At 37.5% G+C, this 17,755-nt stretch overlaps 1 protein-coding gene across 1 annotated transcript in view; it reads right to left on the bottom strand.

The window, feature by feature from the left end:
* LOC103729808 (killer cell lectin-like receptor subfamily I member 1) overlaps window positions 1–17,755 on the bottom strand; it is a 47,008-nt gene that overhangs the window by 11,247 nt on the left and 18,006 nt on the right. The window contains exons 4-6 of the mRNA XM_029561010.1: window positions 3,320–3,597; window positions 417–494; window positions 201–269 (exon numbers count right to left, since the gene is read on the bottom strand). Of these exons, the coding sequence (XP_029416870.1) occupies window positions 201–269; window positions 417–494; window positions 3,320–3,597 (425 nt within the window). The remainder of the gene's footprint in view (window positions 1–200; window positions 270–416; window positions 495–3,319; window positions 3,598–17,755) is intronic.

Here is a 17,755-nt window from a genome sequence, read left to right on the forward strand (position 1 = left end):
TATAATGCTAAGGATTTTCATCAGATTCTCTTGTGTTCTGTTTTTGCTTTTAATGTATCTGAGTTCTTCTTTGATAAAGGACTGAGTATATAACCTTCATTTGTCTATCATGAGTCATTGAGGTTGATGGGATTGAGGGGGACATTTTATCCCCAGTAACCAAAAGGACTGGGAATGAACGACACAGAGTTAATGCTCACCGTTATCTGCAGGACATAGAGGAGGAGTATGTGAGTATTCTCTGCTTTGATCTTCTTGGCTAGAAAACACTAGGATAAAATGATGGCAGTAATTAGTAAAATTGTGGGTATGATTGGTAGGGGAAGTGGAACTTCAGTCTCCACAGTGAGTCAAACTATCATCACATTGCTAATATGATAACAGCAATAACAAAAATTAACTTGATAATTACTCACATTTTGGGAGTAAGATACCCACAGTTGTCATCAAAACCATGCACAAGACTCCTAGGATGCCAGTTACCACTCTCCATGCTGTTGCTCCAGAGTCAGAAAAGAAAAGAAAAGAAAAGAGCAACAATGACTGAGTTGTTCCTTTCCAGGAAGTTAGTAAGCCTGAGATGAGACCGTGCCCTGCCACTCCCATGGGGCACCTCCCATCGTCCAGTCTTTCACTGGGTTTGTTAAGACCAACAATTTCTCAGTGGGACCAAGAGCCCCATTTTTCTCTTCCATCCTCAAATCTCCTCCCTGATTTGGGTGCTTCTTGATCTCCCAGTTCTCTCTTTTCTGTGTTGGGATCAAGGTTGCATCACTTGAACCATTCTCAACAGCATCTTACAACATCTCTTACCCTACAAGCTATTAACCCTGGGCAACCTTGGAATGTGTCCTCTATGCTATTAAATTGAAGGAGTAAGTATGATCAGAGGAAATAAAAATGTAATTCAAATGAAAAACATTCCATGAGAATAAAATATTGGTTTCTAAATTCCATGTGAGTTTCCTCAGTCTTTGATTAAGCAGTTAGTCAATACATTAGTCAGTTTCTTTATGGACGTCTCCTTGACTACCAGGAGATGCTCAAATACTCTGGCTTTTGCTGGGTAAATTATCAGTGAGAGACAGTTTTACTAAAAGTGGGAGTAATTAATAACAACCAAGTCATATAAAGAATAATAGCATGATGTGCAGGGGAGATGGCTCTGCAGGTGAAAGCACCTGCCCACAAGACTAGTAACCTGAGTGGATCCCTAGAGCCCTTGTAAAGAGCCAGTAGTGGCATGCATCTGTACTCCCAGCACTACAACATGGGAAGCTGAGATGGAAATGACCCAAAGTTCACAGGCCAGCTAGCCTGCAGTATGCTGAACAGTTAAAGACCTGACTTTGCACTCTGTGGCATTCTCTCCCTCCTTCCCCCCTCCTTCCTTCCCTCCTCTCTCTCTCTCTCTCTCTCTCTCTCTCTCTTCCCTCCCTCATCTCCATATACATAAAGCAGTTGTTGCTCCTTCATCTCTAAGGTTTGCATGGGACTGTATTAGGCCCAATTGAATGAAAGGTGGCTGCTCTAGCTTTCCTTCCATTATTGTAACAAAACACTCTGACCAGTACCAACCTGGGGAGGAAAGGGTTCATTCAGCTTACATCTCCCAGGCCACAATTCATCCCTGAGGGGGCTCAAGGTAGAAACTCAGGGCAGGAACCTGGAGGCAGGAGCTGAAGCACAGGCCATGGAGGAACTCTGCTTACTGGCTTGCTCGGCTGGCCCATGATCAACCTACTTTCTTACACAATACAGAACAACCTGCCCAGAGGTGGCACCATGTGCTGGATAGCTTTGGTGTCAACTTGACACACCTGGGTTGAGGGAGCCTCAATTGGGGAATTGTCTCTATTGGACTGGCCTGTGGCCATGTCTGAGGGGTATCTTCTTGATGAGTGATGTGGGAGGGCCCAGCCCACTGTGAGTGGTGCCACCCCTGGGCAGGTGGGCCTGTGTTGCATAAGAAAGCAGGCTGAGCAGGGGCCAAGGGAACAAGTCAGTAAGTGGCGTTCCTCCATGGCCTGTGCTCCAGCTCCTGCCTCCAGGTTCCTGCCCTGAGTTCCTACATTGGGCTCCCTGATGAACTGCGACCTGGGAGTTGTAGGCTGAATAAACCCTTTCCTCCCCAAGTTGGTATTGGTCAGAGTGTTTTGTCACAGCAATGGAGAAACAAACTAAGACACACCATGCACAATGGGGTCGGCCCTTTTGGGTGGGCCCTCCCATATCACTCAACAATCAGGAAAATGCCCAACAGACATAGCCATGGACCAGTCCAATGGAAGAAATTCAGTAATTGAGGCTCTTTCAACCCAGGTGTGTCAAGTTGACAGCTAAAGCTATCCAGCACAGTGGCATCCATGGGTTTTTGTTTGTTTGCTTACTTGTTTTTTGAGACAGTGGATCCCTGTAGCCCTAGCTGGCTTGGAACTTACTATGTAGACCAGTCTGGCCTTTAACTAAGGCATGTACCACCATGCCCAGCCAATAGTTATATTTAAAACAGCAGGGAAGAGAGTAAGGTATGGTGACTCACACCCATAATACCTTCATTTAAACACTATTTAGGATACTGAAGAAGGAGGATTGCTATATGTTCAAGGCCAATCTGGGCTACAGGGTGAGACCCTGTCTCATAAAAATGAAAAAAAAATTAGGAAATGAAATGAAGTTTAAAAATACCACCCAATTGTATATATAATTCCTATACACGATACAATTCTGCTATAATGTGGGTCTGATATATTTGAGAGAAAATAAACATAAAGTAGGTAAGAGGTAATTTGTTCTATGGTGGCATCCTGAAATAGCTAAGAGACGTTCTACAAAGATACATAATTAACGTATCATGACAGTTTTATAATGGTATTATTCCAGTTTCATTCTGTTACTGCTCTGACTAAAAGCACTTAGGGGAGAATGGGATTTATTCAGCTTACAATTCCAAGTCACACACCATCACAGCAGGGAAGGCACAGTGACAGGCGCTAGAAGCAGCTAGTCACATTCATAGGCAAGCCTCCTACTCAGCCAACTTTCAGTACTCTGTATCATCCAGGGCCCAAAGCCAGAAATGGCACCCACCTTCAGGCTGAGCATTTCGCATCAATTAAGGCAATCAAAATGATGATCACCCATAGACATACTCACAGGCTAACCTGTTCTAGCAAGTTCCTTAGTAAGACTGTCTTCTTGGGTGATTCGCAGTGTGTCAACTTGACATTTAAAAGTACCACCACAGGTATTGAGAAGGGGAAACTCGTAAAGCTGAGAGGAAAGATCTGTCATTTACAGCATGTACACAATACTGTACCTTTTCCGTTTCCTGTAACAAGCCATTTTCTGTGCTGGACATGTGATGTTCTGTGGAATTTCAATTCCACGTAGTTCACCTGTTCCTCACTTTCTATTGCAGGACTCTGCTCTGCCTTGACTATTCTTTGCTTCTGTTGAGATTTAGACAACTTTATATCTGCATAAGTAATCTCTTGTTTGTTTGCTATATATTTATTTTGTGACATTTTTCTGTTCTGAAAAGTCAGGGACGTCTTTAGCTCAGTCTTGACATCATGCCTCTCCTCTTCTCTAACTCTGCAACAAAAAGAGCTCATTGCATCACCAAACCAATGAATAATGCATTAGTTCTTCTGTGCACATGTTTAGATATGATAATGATTGAGTGGAATAAGAGGAAATGCAATTATTAGTTTCTCCATATTTGTAGTCTTTCTGTTTCAGATGAATCATTCTATTATCCCTTAAAAAGCTCAATACCTATCTTTACTCTCAGTCAGTTTTTAAAGGTTTGTACTTAGAAGTCTATGTACAATGAATAAAGTCTACAACACAGAGAGAATGGTTGAAATATCACTGTATTAATGAAAAATTAGATAATTAAATCAATTTATTTAAAATTGGGTGTCTATAAAATTTATTAACCAAATAATGTGCTTCTTCGCGGAGGGAGCAAATGGATTTGTTTCAGAAACTTTCTCAGTTCTACAGTTGGCTGTGATTATGTCCTAGTTAAGCAGCTGAAAGTTATTTAACACACACACACACACACACACAGACACACAGACACACACACACACACACACACACACACAGACACGACCATCTAAATTAATGAAACACCAAAAAACATACACACAAAACAATAACAACAACAAAAGGAAGAAAAAAGCATTCAGAAAACCCAATACAAACATGAAATCACAATTTAGAAATACATTCAAACAAATTAAAACACAAGAGCAATAAATAAGAAATATTTTAAGTATTTTGTAATTTTTTGAATGACCAAGTCATTGTATTGTTATTAATCAGTATTATTTAAACAAACTGTCAGCTGTTCATTTTTCATTTCATTAACTAAATAATTAAATACATACATATATATATCACATGTGTTCACATTATATAATATATAGTTTTGTTGTTGTCTTTGATTAAATAAATACAGTGGGAAACCAGAAGAAAATGCAATGATCATAATGAGAAATAACAGTAACTAATGGAGTTGTTGAATAACTTAGAGGGCAAAGTTAACTGATAACACTGGCAAATATTCTTGACATACACAAAAATAATGGAGTTGCAATATGCTGTGTTTGCAGGATTATGTGTAGTAGAGTTTGGAAGGTTTGAATTATAATCTACCTCATTGGAAATTAAAATATATGTTTAAAAGCTGTTTAAAATATTATTTTGAATATTTTAAAATAGCAAAAATAATTTGATATGCAAACTGTTTTCTATATCCTTGATTTATTTTAAAGAATAAAGTTTTGTTTTGTTTTGTTTTGGGTTTTTTTTTTTTTTGGTGTTTTTGAGACAGGGTCTCCCTTTAGCCCCAGCTGGCCTGGAACTCACTATGTAGACCAGGCTGGCCTTGAACTCACAGAGATCTGCCTGTCTCTGCCTCCTGAGTGTTGAGAACTAAATGCGTGCACCACCATACCGGGCTTCAAAAAATAAAGTTTTAAAGGAAGAGAACTGAAGTAAAATTTTAAAAATAAAGAATTTTTATACTATGTCAAATTATTTCCTGAAGATTCTGATGAATTTATATATCTACCAACACATAGGCAATAATTTTGAGGTTATGGTAGAATTTTAGGAATGTTGTATGTCAAATATTTGAGATAGTAAGTCAGGCTTTTCATGTGAGGAATTGTCCACTATTCTGAGATAAAATCAGAAGTGATAGGATTGGAGGGGAAACTAGTCAGAACAGCACATGGAGGAGGTTTACACTGGAACTTCACATCACGCACTCAACCTTCAGATAAACCAAAATGTTAAATGCAAATCAAGACACAATAGAAGGGCAAAAAGCAAGCACAGGTAAATTAATAATCCTGACTTTAGCCACTCAGAAGTGAGGGAAAAAAAGTGTGTTGTACTATAAATACATAATTTTACTGATAATGACAAGAATTTTACTATAAACAAACACATGGAAAGACTTTATTCACCATTAATCAAAGAACTACAAACAAAACTATCACTGACATGTTATTTCACTTTTAAAATAAATAAATATTTATGAACTGTATGAAATGGAACAAATTGGACAATAATTAAAGGAGAGTACCACTCACAAACTCATGTGGGTGAAGGATAAATTATATCATCCATCTTTCTGAAAAGAAATGTATAAGCAATTATACCAAACAAAATAATATATTCACCTCTTATCAAACATTTTAAAACTGTGAGAAAATTATGGCTTATTTCATCATTTAATTAGATTTTTACAAAAGCTAGGTGGTTGGCAAAATAAGGCAAAAAGATTCTACTATGAAAGAAAAATCAGACAAAAAGGATAACTAGATTCATACTTTGCACTATTTATAAAGTGAGGACATACTGTATATTTACAGAAACTTTGTTCTCTCCAAGCTAACGTTTAAATAATTTTTCAAGATGTGAGTTATAACCCAAGAATGACAGATATCACAGCTTGGAGCAAAGAGTAAAAGCCATTATACTCACCCACTAGAGGAACTGGTCTGAGTGCTTTAGGAAAGACGCCAGGGGATGAAACAATACGAAAGCTTTGCACGTGACTGGTGCCTTGGTGTCAAAATGCTCAGGAAAAATTCAGATTGCAAAACTTAAAAACGATGTGTATTTGTGAATTATTCTGAGAGAAATAAGGGAAAGAGGAAGTTGTCTCATTGCTGCAAATTTATAGCTCACCTCCCCCATCAGATATCTGCCAGGGAGGGAACATGTGGCTTCAGCATGTCACTGAGTTAACTTTAAAAGCATTTCATAAATCATAAGTCATGAATGAGAAAATGTTACAAGAAAAAGCTGTTAAATAAGAATAGCTTCATGTCAGATCTGAGGCCTTAAAGAAGAAGAAAAATGAACCAAACCCAGTGTTGAATTAGAGGGTACATGGAACTAAAGCTCCAGATAGTGCATAATGAGTAAGCTTATTACAATAAAAGTTATTTTGTGTCTTTTTATAGACATATTGTATAATTGTCAATGGAATATTGCACAGTATTCACATTTAATTTTTTATTGTAATAATGCATATTATGATATAATAATTTTGTAGTTTTTGAAATTAAATAAGGAATTTGAGTAAAGAAAAATGTGACAATCCCAGTTCAGTTTCTCAGGCATGTAATTCCAACTACTGAGGATGCTGAGGCAGTAGAATCACAGGTTCAAGGTTTGCCTGGACTACACAGTGAGCTCAAGACCAGACTGAGCATTAGTGACACTCTCTCAAATTTTTAAAATGTGAAAAAAGCTGGGACTGTAACTCAGTAGAGTGTTTGTCTAGCAGGTGTGAGACCTTCCATTTAATCCTCAGTAGCAGTAAAGAACCAAACACAAACAAACAAAAAAACCCCAAAACCAAAAAACAAACAACAAACAGAAACAATAAAACCAAACCAAAAACTTGAAAAAGAACCCAGATTATCAAGATTAACATACATTGGGATTCCTATCTTGCATTATTATTGATAGCAAGGAGACACACCACTGAATCTACTTCCTCCCCAAGCTATGACTGAACACATGCAGGGGCCTTAAGTTTCTGATTACAAAACAATGATTGCATCGTATTTCTCCTCCCTGGATTGCTTGGCGGCATGTGATAACTGAGTAGCAAGCTCCTCACTCTCTGCTACATAGGACTGTGATTTAAGTTTTTCCCCCTCCTCATAATGCCCATGTCCCCCAAGAATTCACTTGTTTCATAAGTGATGGTCACTGTCAACCTGCTTGTCCATCAGAGCCAGTGTCCAACCCTCCTCCATCTTGGCACTCATTTTCTTTGTCACCTCACTTCCAAATTCCTTCTGGTGCTTTCTGGCTCAGGCATCCACTCCCATCAGAATTTCCCTTGTCCTATGTTCAAACCTTGTCTCTCAAAAATGTCTTACCATTGTCTGTATGGTGCTTAGATTTTAGTTATCAGCATAATATGGTACAGCATGGTTTAAAATAAAAGTGACTGTGATCTTGATCACAACCTTTAAAACCTAAAATCTCCAAAGCATCCTGTTAGAGTAAGTGCTCCACAATTTACCCATCTTTGTTCCAGCCTGCCCGGTCATGTCTTTCCAATACGGAAATGCCGTGGTTTCGTCAATTCTCCAGCCCTGTCTCCATCTGGATTGTTCTCATCTGTCAGGCTGATTTCTTCACCTTTCTCCAGGTCCGGGCTGCTTTTAAGATACCATTCCCAAGTGCTTTTGAAAATTCTCCCAATCCTCCTGAACCTCTTTAGTCCCCACTATTTTAGAAAACCTGTAATGTTACGTGAAATTCTCTTTCTCAGGTAAGTGGCTAGGGCTTACCTTAGAACTCCAGTACTCTGCTCTCTGAATTCAGAGCAGGATTGGGTACAAAGAAAGACTGTGGTAGGAAAGGGAAAGAGAAAGGAAAAAAGAGAAGGGAAGGGAAAGAAAAGGGAAGGGAGGGGAGGGCAGGGGAGGGCAGGGGAGGAAGGGGACAAATAGGGAAAAGGGAAAACGCATGGGAAAGAAAGGGAAAGAAGCAGAGTCTCACTGTTGACCGCTGCAAAGCATGTGCTTCTAGACTGTTTCAGATTCAGTGTGATATGACTTCATGTCATCAACACAAACTCGTCTTGACACTGCCAGGGATCCTGCGGCAGTTTCTCATGTGGCTCACCATCCTCACATGCCTGGCTGGTTTCACTGACCAGCCTCTCAGTGTTCCACATCTTCCTTGCCCTCAAGAGAATATTACAGAGTACTAAGAGTCAGCAGGTTATCAGTGTGAAAGTCTCTAAGCCACCTCCGTGTGTGAATGCCTCTAACTTACCTCTGTCCTCTTAGAAAGAGGATTTTGCATAGCCTTAAGAATATGCATTCTGTTCTTGGTTAGAGAAGTCTATAGACAGGAATTAGATCTGACTGAAGGTCTTTTTCAATGTCCTTATTTTCTTTTGTCTGCTGGTCTGTCAATTACTGAATGAAATGTGTTGAGGTCCTTAAATGTAATAATAAATTCATTAATTCCTTCTTTGCAGTTTTATGAGTTTCTTTTACAAATTGGTACTTAGTTGTTAAGTATAGTCTACCTCATGCACAGCTCCCTTTTATCAAAGATAATTTCCTTCCCTCTCATGTCTGCTGCTTTTTGAATTTATACAGCTATTCCAGCTATATTTTGATTAGTGTTGACATCATATATCTTTCTTCATCTACTTATTTTAATCCTGCTGTTTTATTTTTGTGGTGGATTTCTTCTATATTTATTTATGTCTTTTTCCCCTCTGGGAAAGTTTGTGCTGTTTATAACTTTGCATCATTGATATTTAAAGTATTAATTTAAAACACTTATTGTAATAGTTGGGTTACTGCATATTATATTTATGACTGTTTTCTCCTCACTAACTTAGCCTTTATTTTTTATTTTTTTGTTATTGTTGCTGTGTTTGGTTTTCCACTCTTTTTTGATTACACTGATTTTAAAATATTTTATTTATTATTTTTATTTTATGTGTATGAGTATATTGCCTGCATATAGGTAAGTGTACCTGTGTCGTTCAATGCCTGTGGAGGACAGAAGAGGCTGTTGGACCCCTGGAAATGGAGTTATGGACAGTTGTTAAGTGCCATGTGGGTGCTGGGATTCGAACCTTGGTCTTCTGCAAGAACAACCAGTATTCTTAACTGCTGAGCCATCTCTCCAGCCCGATTATATTGATTTTAACTAAGCATCTGTTTCTCTCATATCTTAGCATATAATACTTCTATGAATATTTTAATTTTTTTGGTTGCTTTTGCAGATGTATCTAGGTTTTTTTTTTAAGTTTCTGACATAAGTCACTTTTCTTACCTCAGAACAACCCATTTTACATTTGTAAAGTGAGTTTTCCACCCCAAATTTTCCTTTTAATTTTCATTACCCAAGAAATTCATTGTGGCTCATTCACTCTAAAGAATAGTTTAACTGAATAAAATTTATTCTGTTTGACATTTTTCCCCTTTCAACTATTTAAAAGTTTTGCTCTCCTTTTGCCTTATAGGTTTTTAATGTTTACTTGAAATTTTGCAATTTTCATACAATATATTTTGATCACATTTAGGTCCCCTCCCCTATCTGTAATCCCCTTTACTACTTTACTACTTTCCACCTGATTTCATGTGCTCATCTGTGTGTGTGTGTGTGTGTGTCTGTGTGTCTCTTTGTATAGTGTCTTCTAAATCATGACTTTTGATTGAATTTTTGTGAATTCTATACAATATATTTTGATTATATTTAGATGCCCTCCCCTCTCTGCACTATTTACTCCTCTCCCAACCCAGTTTCATATTTATCCCATAGAGTCAAATTTTGGTCCCCAAATGCCCTTTGGTGTGAACTCCACCACTGGAGCCTGGTCAGTCTACCAAGGGTCTCACTCTTAAATGCAACTGACTCTCCCCCTCCAGTAGGAATCAAATGCCAATAGCTCCTCAGGTAGGGTTGCAGTTTCTTTCCCACCTCTCCAACTTTATGCTGGGAATTTGTCTGCTTTGAGTTTATGTGGTACTTATGTATACTGTCACCATTGCTGTGAGTTTATATGCATAACTGCCCAGCAGTTTAGAAAACTCTGTTTAGAAAACTCTGTTTTCTTGTGCTCATCCACCTCCTCTGGCTCTTCCAATCTTCCCACCTCCTCCTCTGCAATGATCCCAGAGCTTTGGGAGGCAGAAGTTTGTATCAATCAAACTATGAGTAAAATGACAAAGGAACAGAATCTAGCTTAAGACATAATTTTTTTGTGTATAAGTGCTATGCCTGCATGTGTATAAGTGCACCCATGTCGTTCAGTGCCTGTGGAGGACAGAAATGGGTGTCACATCCCCTCAAACTAGAGTTACAGGCAGTTGTAGCCTCCATGTGGGTGCTGGGATTCAAACCGGGGCCTTCTCAAGAATAACCAGTGTTTTGTAACCACTGAGCCACCTCTCCAGCCCCGAGATTTATAAATTTATCACAACTTATAAATTATTTATTTACGCACAAGTTTATAGACACAGGTAAAAAAATCTAGCATCTAAGTGTTCTAAAAATGAACTCGAAGTTTGACCGCAATCTTTCCCAACTGTATATCCCCATCTACCATCCCCCCACCACAGAAACTTCACAACCTCAGAAAAGTCCAGCTTAACTAAGTACTCTACTTACAGTGTTTGCTGTATTTTGGTGCCATCGTCCAACAGCCAGGATCCATCTGTTTCATTCATTTTGAAAAGTGTCCACCTACTAATTTCAAAAAGTTCTTCTATCACAACCCAGAACTGAATGTATATTATTATTTGTTCCTTTTTACTTTTATTTTTCAATTTCTGCTTATTTATGAGACAGGGCCTCACTCCATAGTCCAAGCTTGCTTGGTACTCACTATGTAGCCAAAACTGGTCTCCAACTCATGGTGGTACACCTGTCTTAGTCTCCTACGTGTTGGGATTAGAGGGATGAACTACCACTCTAGCTGATCTTTCTTTACATATAGCTCATGGAAAAAGGTACCACAAGGGCTTGCACAAAACAACTTAGTGTAATACACTAAGATACCATCTCAGTTACTACTTTGGTTTTCTTGTATGATTAAACATTCTAATGATGGAATAATAAATTGCATTAAGCAAATACATATACTCCTGAACATTCAGTTTGCCAAATCACAGGATTGATCACTAATGATTGAAAACCACAGTTACAAAGAACATAAATGCAGGGGTGTGTGACCTACATCTCTTCAGTATTTAACTTCATAAGATGAGAATTCAGTTCTGCACAGGCAGCTGACTTCCTGCCTAGGTTTTGAGCTCACTGAAACCATGATAGTCACTGTTTCCAAGTGCAATCCAGTCATGTGAACAAAGATCACACAAACCTTCTAGGAAATGTAGATACACAAAATGGGAACTCTGCAGATGTGACTTTATTAATACAACTACTAGATACATGTTTTTTGTAATAAAGTGTCAGAAAAAAATTTAAGTTTATTCTTGGTGCTAAACCTTAATTTACCTACCCCATGAACCTGGGAAGTCATATGCATTATTTTTATTTTATGTATGTGATGTTTTGCTTGCACGTATGTAAGTATACCATATGCATGCAATGCCCATGCATGCCAGAAGAGGGTGTAGGATCCCCTGGAATTGGAGTTATGGATGATTGTTAGCTACCATGTGGATTCTTGGAACTGAGCCAAGGTTTTCTGTAAGAGTAGCCAGTGCTCATAACCCCTGAACCATCTCCAATTGCAAGAAATTGTATGATTTTAATACAACTAAATATCACTTAATGTGTTCACCATCTTTTTCTACTTAGCATGACCACCTTTATTAAACACATATGCACACACACATAATTGATATAGAATCTGCTGGAATATTTAAAGAAAAATATGATTTTTAATCCTTTCTCTGTCAACAAAGTTCAGCTGACAAATTTGTGGTTAGAACACTCATACAACTAGCTAGAACCACTTGCCTTACGCCTTGAAACTTCTTCAATTCTGTTTGTCTCAGATGGAGACTTCTATAATGACTTTTAGACAGGGAATTTTTAGCATGTTTTCCTTTCTAAATGTATAATAATTTGCCTAGTTTTACGACTTACTGATAGCCAATCAATATGAATGTTTCCTTCTCACTGTAACTCAATGCCTAAGGCATAAAAGATATGTGCTACTTCCCTTCTAGATCCAGATATTGAGGCTTGAGCCCTCAGAACCAGGCTGCACCCTAAATAAAATACCTGCTTCCTGTCCACTCCTTGTGTCCTGCTTGATCTTTCCTGAAACAATATTACCATCTAAATATAGAAGAAAATACCAATAAGCCACCTTAATCAAAGAAAGAATATGCGCAGGTTAAGAATTTCCAATACAAACAAAATCTTTGTTTGAATATACATAAATGCATAACAAAATAATAGCAAAATATTCACCTCTGAGTATACAAAGTATCCTTCACAAGTGATAATTTTTGAATTATCAGATGATGAAATAGAAACATAACTGTTGATGCTTATTAAAATTAAATAATAAGAATTTGCACTTTCAGTTTTAAGTAGTTTACCCTACATAAATAATAAACATTTATCTGTAATCAAGTTGGTTCTCTGCTTCCATCTTTATATTGATTCCAGGATTTGAACTCAAGCTTCTAGTCTTTCTGGTAAAGGCCTTTGCCTGCTGAGTCATCCTTCTGGGCCACTGATAAAAATGTGTAATTTAAAATATTGAATAAGAAGCTGGAGAGATGGCTCAGTGGTTAAGAGCACTAGCTGCTATTGCAGAGAACTGGGGTTCAATTCCCAGTACCCACATGGTGGCTGACAACCGTTGTAACTCCATTTCCAGGGGATCCAACACCCTCTTCTGACCTCCATGATCATTGCATGACACAGGTGCCCCTACATGAATGCATGCAATACACATAAAAATTTTAAAAACTGAATAATAAATGGGGTTATAATTATAAGACCTTCTATATCCATGATAGTTTCCTAGGGTAACTACAAAAAATAAAAAAACATAAAATAATATAAGGAAAAAAATAAGAAAAATGGTGTTTTTATGTTTTGTCAAATTGTTTTTTTTAAGTGTTTTATATATATGTGTATGTATGTATGTATATATGTGTGTATATATTTATTATAAATACCTCCACAAACAGACATAGTAGTTAATTTAAGGGAATGGTGAGATGTTTAAAATATTTCTGGTCACAGATTTATAAGTAAGGTTATGTAATTTGTGTATAGGGAGGAATGAAACTATCACTGTTTTAACAATGAACAACTAAATAATCACAGTGATAGAATCAGAAGGGAAACAGGTTAAAAACACATTCTCGCACATCACTTATTTCATATAGTGTACATCAAGACATTTTTTAAATTAATTTATTTATTCTTATTTTATCTGTATGAGTGCAACGCCTGCATGTATGTAAGTGCACCCACGTTTTCAATACCCATGGAAGACAGAAGAGAGCATCAGATCCCCTGGAACTGGAGTTATGGACAGTTGTTAGTGGCCATGTGGGTGCTGGGAATCAAACCTGGATCTACTGCAAGAACAGTCAGCACCCTTAACTACTGAGCCATCTTTCCAGTCCCAAGAAATTTAAAATAAAGTGTTAAAGTTAAAAAAAACAATAAAAGACTGAAAAGAAAGAAAAGTCAAATAATTTAAATTATAGCTGTAGACAGACAAGAAAGTTGATTTGAATTTAGATACAGATTTGTTGATAATAGAATTTAATCACAAATAAACATATGAAGACATAATGTAGCATTAATCAAAAAAAGGAATACAATGAAAATATTGATGATATAACTGTACACATAAAACCAATTGCAATATCACATGTTGTGTAGCACACAGGAAAGGATAGCAGGCATCATTTGCATGTACAACTAGATAATGTCTAAATAGCATTAATCACTTTCTGGGAAATAATTTGTCAGAAAGTAGAAAAAGCCAAATAATAGATGTATTCCACTGGTTGAACCCTTGTATACATAGAAAATGACAGTTTGTTCAATAATTTAACTTTATAATATGAGAAGCTAGACAGTTGATAAAATGATGAAAGAGAAAATTTGAGGGGTTCAGCAGGTAGGAATGCTATATTCGCTTACAGAGGGCCTGGATTCTGTTACCAGCACCCACATGGTGGTTAGCAATCATCTACTACTCTAGTTCCAGAAGATCCAATGCCTTCTTTGGCCTCCATGGGAATTGTATACATGTGGTATACCTACATACATGCAGTCAAAACACTCCATCCATAAAAGAAAAATAAATACATTAATTAATTAATAATAAATAAATGAATAAAATAAAATAAAAAAGAAAAAATGAAAGCAAAAGAAACAAGCCAACAAACAAGATAACGGGATTTATGACTTTATTGTTTATAAAAATGATCACATACCATGTTTTTGTAAATTCCCTAAGACGTCATTTAAACTATCCTGTGTTGTGATGTGAATGATCCTCCCCAAATGACAGATACTTATAACATGAAATAAGCAAATTAGTAAAAGAATTTGTACTCACCCTTGCAGGAACCAAGTTGAATGTTTAATAAGAGAATCTGGGGTATTTACCATATTTGCCCTGGACAAATAATTTGTACACCTAATAATCTGGTTTAAATTTTTGCAGGCATAGTTTAGGTTATAAAAAAACCAAATATGATAATATTTTTTAGCTCTACCTCACTCAAACTGTTCTAATCTGTTCGTCTGAACCTTTCTTCACCTTTCTCGATGTTTGGAGTTGATTCTATGACTCTCTTTGAAAACCTCCACCAGTTCTCTGCACTGCTCCCAACCTATTTGGCTCCCACTCACTTGATAAAATTATAATCCTATGTAGGGGCTGAAGAGATGGCTTAGCGGTTAAGAACACTGACGGTTCTTGCAGAAGACCTGGGTTCGAATCCCAGCACCCACATGGCAGCTAACAACTGTCCTTCCAGGAGTTCCATTAGTCTCTTCTGGCCTCCGTGGGCATTGCATGACACGGGTGCACTTACCTACATGCAGGCAATACATGCATACACATTGAAAAAATAAAGGAAAAAGAAAAAAAATTATAATTCTATGTGAAATTACACACACACACACACACACACACACACATCTATTCCTTTTTAGTGTTTGAGATACCAAGTACTTGTAGAACAGGTCAGATTTACTACAAAACTGATGGCTACCAACCTGAAAAAAGTATTTTAAGGCTGATAAGAATTCTGTTATAATCTTTCTGCTCATCACAGCTTCACAGTTCTGAAGTTACTTTTATTACACATTCTCCATTCTTGTCAAGCTTGTGATTATTCAACATCTTTCATTCTCAAAGGATGAAGCACATCAGAGTGAAGTAAGAGCCCCCAGGTTATCAGATGAAGACACGCTCATCTGTTCCTCCGTGTTTGCGCATCTTGCCTATTTCTGTCTTCTCAGAACGTCCTGCACTTTTCACTCCGAGAAAGTCAGTTTGGTATCCGTTTGGACCCAGCACCTCTGCACAAAGAACCGCGCACAATTCATCCCTGCACATTCCTTTGAAGTATTCATGTTCCTTCGTGGGACTGTCCCATCGGCTCATAAGTACACGATGGCATGGGATTTGCTGTATAATTCCAATGTACTCACTGTCTTCAGTCTTTCATAGTCTTAAACGGAGGATGTTTTTCAAAGCGTGATCTATCTGCTTTGGCGTTCACACTCATTATGCAACCGATTGCTGGCCAACCCCTCTCCGGTGACCTCTAGTTTCTTGAACTTTGTTTGCCCACACATGATCTTTCACTCAGTGGGTCTCTTGTTTCTCTTTTCCTGGAGTTGTGGATTCGGTTCTACACCATTCACCACCCCCATCTTCAACACCTCTTGCCTTATTGCCTTTCTTAGCCTCCTTATTCATGTTGTTTCAACCACTCACCTAATGAGTGATTGTTTCTCAATGCATGCCTGCTGAAGATTTTCTCCTTCTGGTCTTCAGCTTCTAAGGTTTCTTATCAATTAGCATTATCTCTTAAGGCCCCAACTGTGCCCTGCTAAAGCTCAGGACCTCTAGAGTAAAAGCAGAGACCTGAGTAGGCAGCAGAGTTGAAGATCCTTTACTTAGTATTTATGAATTCTCAGTCCCCAATATAACATAACATTTAAAAATTAAATTAATAATAAAGGAAAACAAAAAACCCACATTTTCCTATTGCATGTGTTTTTATATGGGCACTTGAATTGCTTATTTGCTTATGAACAATTCAAGTTTCCTTCACTGTGAGGAAAATCTTTTCCTCTTGTGCATTCTTGTAATCTTTCTGGAGATCAACTGATCACATTAGCATAGCTCTGTGAACAAAGTATATCTTGTCCACTTTGAAGCCTTTAGGTGTTTTGATTACTTAAGCTTTCCTGTATGTTTTGAAATAAAGGCATATTATGCCCCCCAGAGTTCTTGACTAAAATTGCTTTATCTTTTAGAAATCTTTTATTGCTCTCACTTAATTTTATGGTTGTTCTTTTTTCTATATCTATGAAAAATGCCACTGAAATGTCAAAAGAATTGCATTGGATATGTAGATTGTCCTAGGTATTATGGTATTATGGACATCTTGAAAAGACAATTTAAAAAAATTATCTATTTTTTTTTATATGTGTGTTGTGCAATGCCTGTGGAGGACAGAAGAGAGTGTCAAATCCCCTGGAACTGGAGACAGCTGTTATTAACAGCTGTTAGCCACCATGTAGATGCCAGGATTTGAACCCCGGTCTTCTGCAACAGCATCCAGTGCTCTTAACTGTTGAACAATCTCTCTAGGCCCCCAAAGACAAAGTTGTAAATTTATAAACACAAAGTATCTTTCCAATTTTGTATCTATTATTTCCATTATTTGTGTCTATTTCCATTTTCCCCAGTTTTCAATTTTCTTCCTAATCCCTCACCTCACCTTCTCCTAATGACTCTTTTGGCGATTTGTTTCTTTTTTTATATAGTTATATATATACATTAATCCTTTATTCATATCTTTTTTTCTATGTACTACAAGTTTTCCTTTATTTTTATCATAAGGATCATATAAAATTTCCAATTTTTACAACTATCTTTTTTGTCTGATAACATTAACTCTGCACAAATGTGATTTTTATTTCCCATCCCAATTTCATATTATTATCAGAATTTCATACAAACACACACACACACACACACACACACACACAGACAGACACACACACACACACACACACTGGGTTTTTGGCTCTTTTAAAGTTTTTCTTTTGTTTGTTTTTGTTTTTGTTTTGAGACAGGGTCTTCCTGTAGCCCCAGCTTTCCTGGAACTCACTACGTAGACCAGGCTGGCCTTGAACTCACAGAGATCCGCCTGCCTCTGCCTCCCAAGTGCTGGGATTAAAGACATGTACCACCACATCAGGCAGTTTTTTTATTTTATGTATATGAGTGAATTGTTGGCATGTACGTTGTACACTCATATCGTGCACTGTCCACAGAGGTCAGAAGAGGGCATCAGATCTCCTGGAACCAGAGTTGTTAGCTGACATGTGGGTCCTGGGAACTGAACCCAGGTCCTCTGCAAGAGCAACCAGTGCTCTTAACCACTGAGCTATCTCTCCAGCCCCAGGTTTTGGGTTTTTTAATATTTATTTTACTTTAATTCATGTGAATGTGTGTCTCCGTGAATGTATGCCACCTGTGTGT

Source organism: Nannospalax galili, unplaced genomic scaffold (assembly GCF_000622305.1).
Source record: "Nannospalax galili isolate Female #2095 unplaced genomic scaffold, S.galili_v1.0 scaffold1313, whole genome shotgun sequence".
Classification (NCBI taxonomy): Eukaryota; Metazoa; Chordata; class Mammalia; order Rodentia; family Spalacidae; genus Nannospalax; species Nannospalax galili.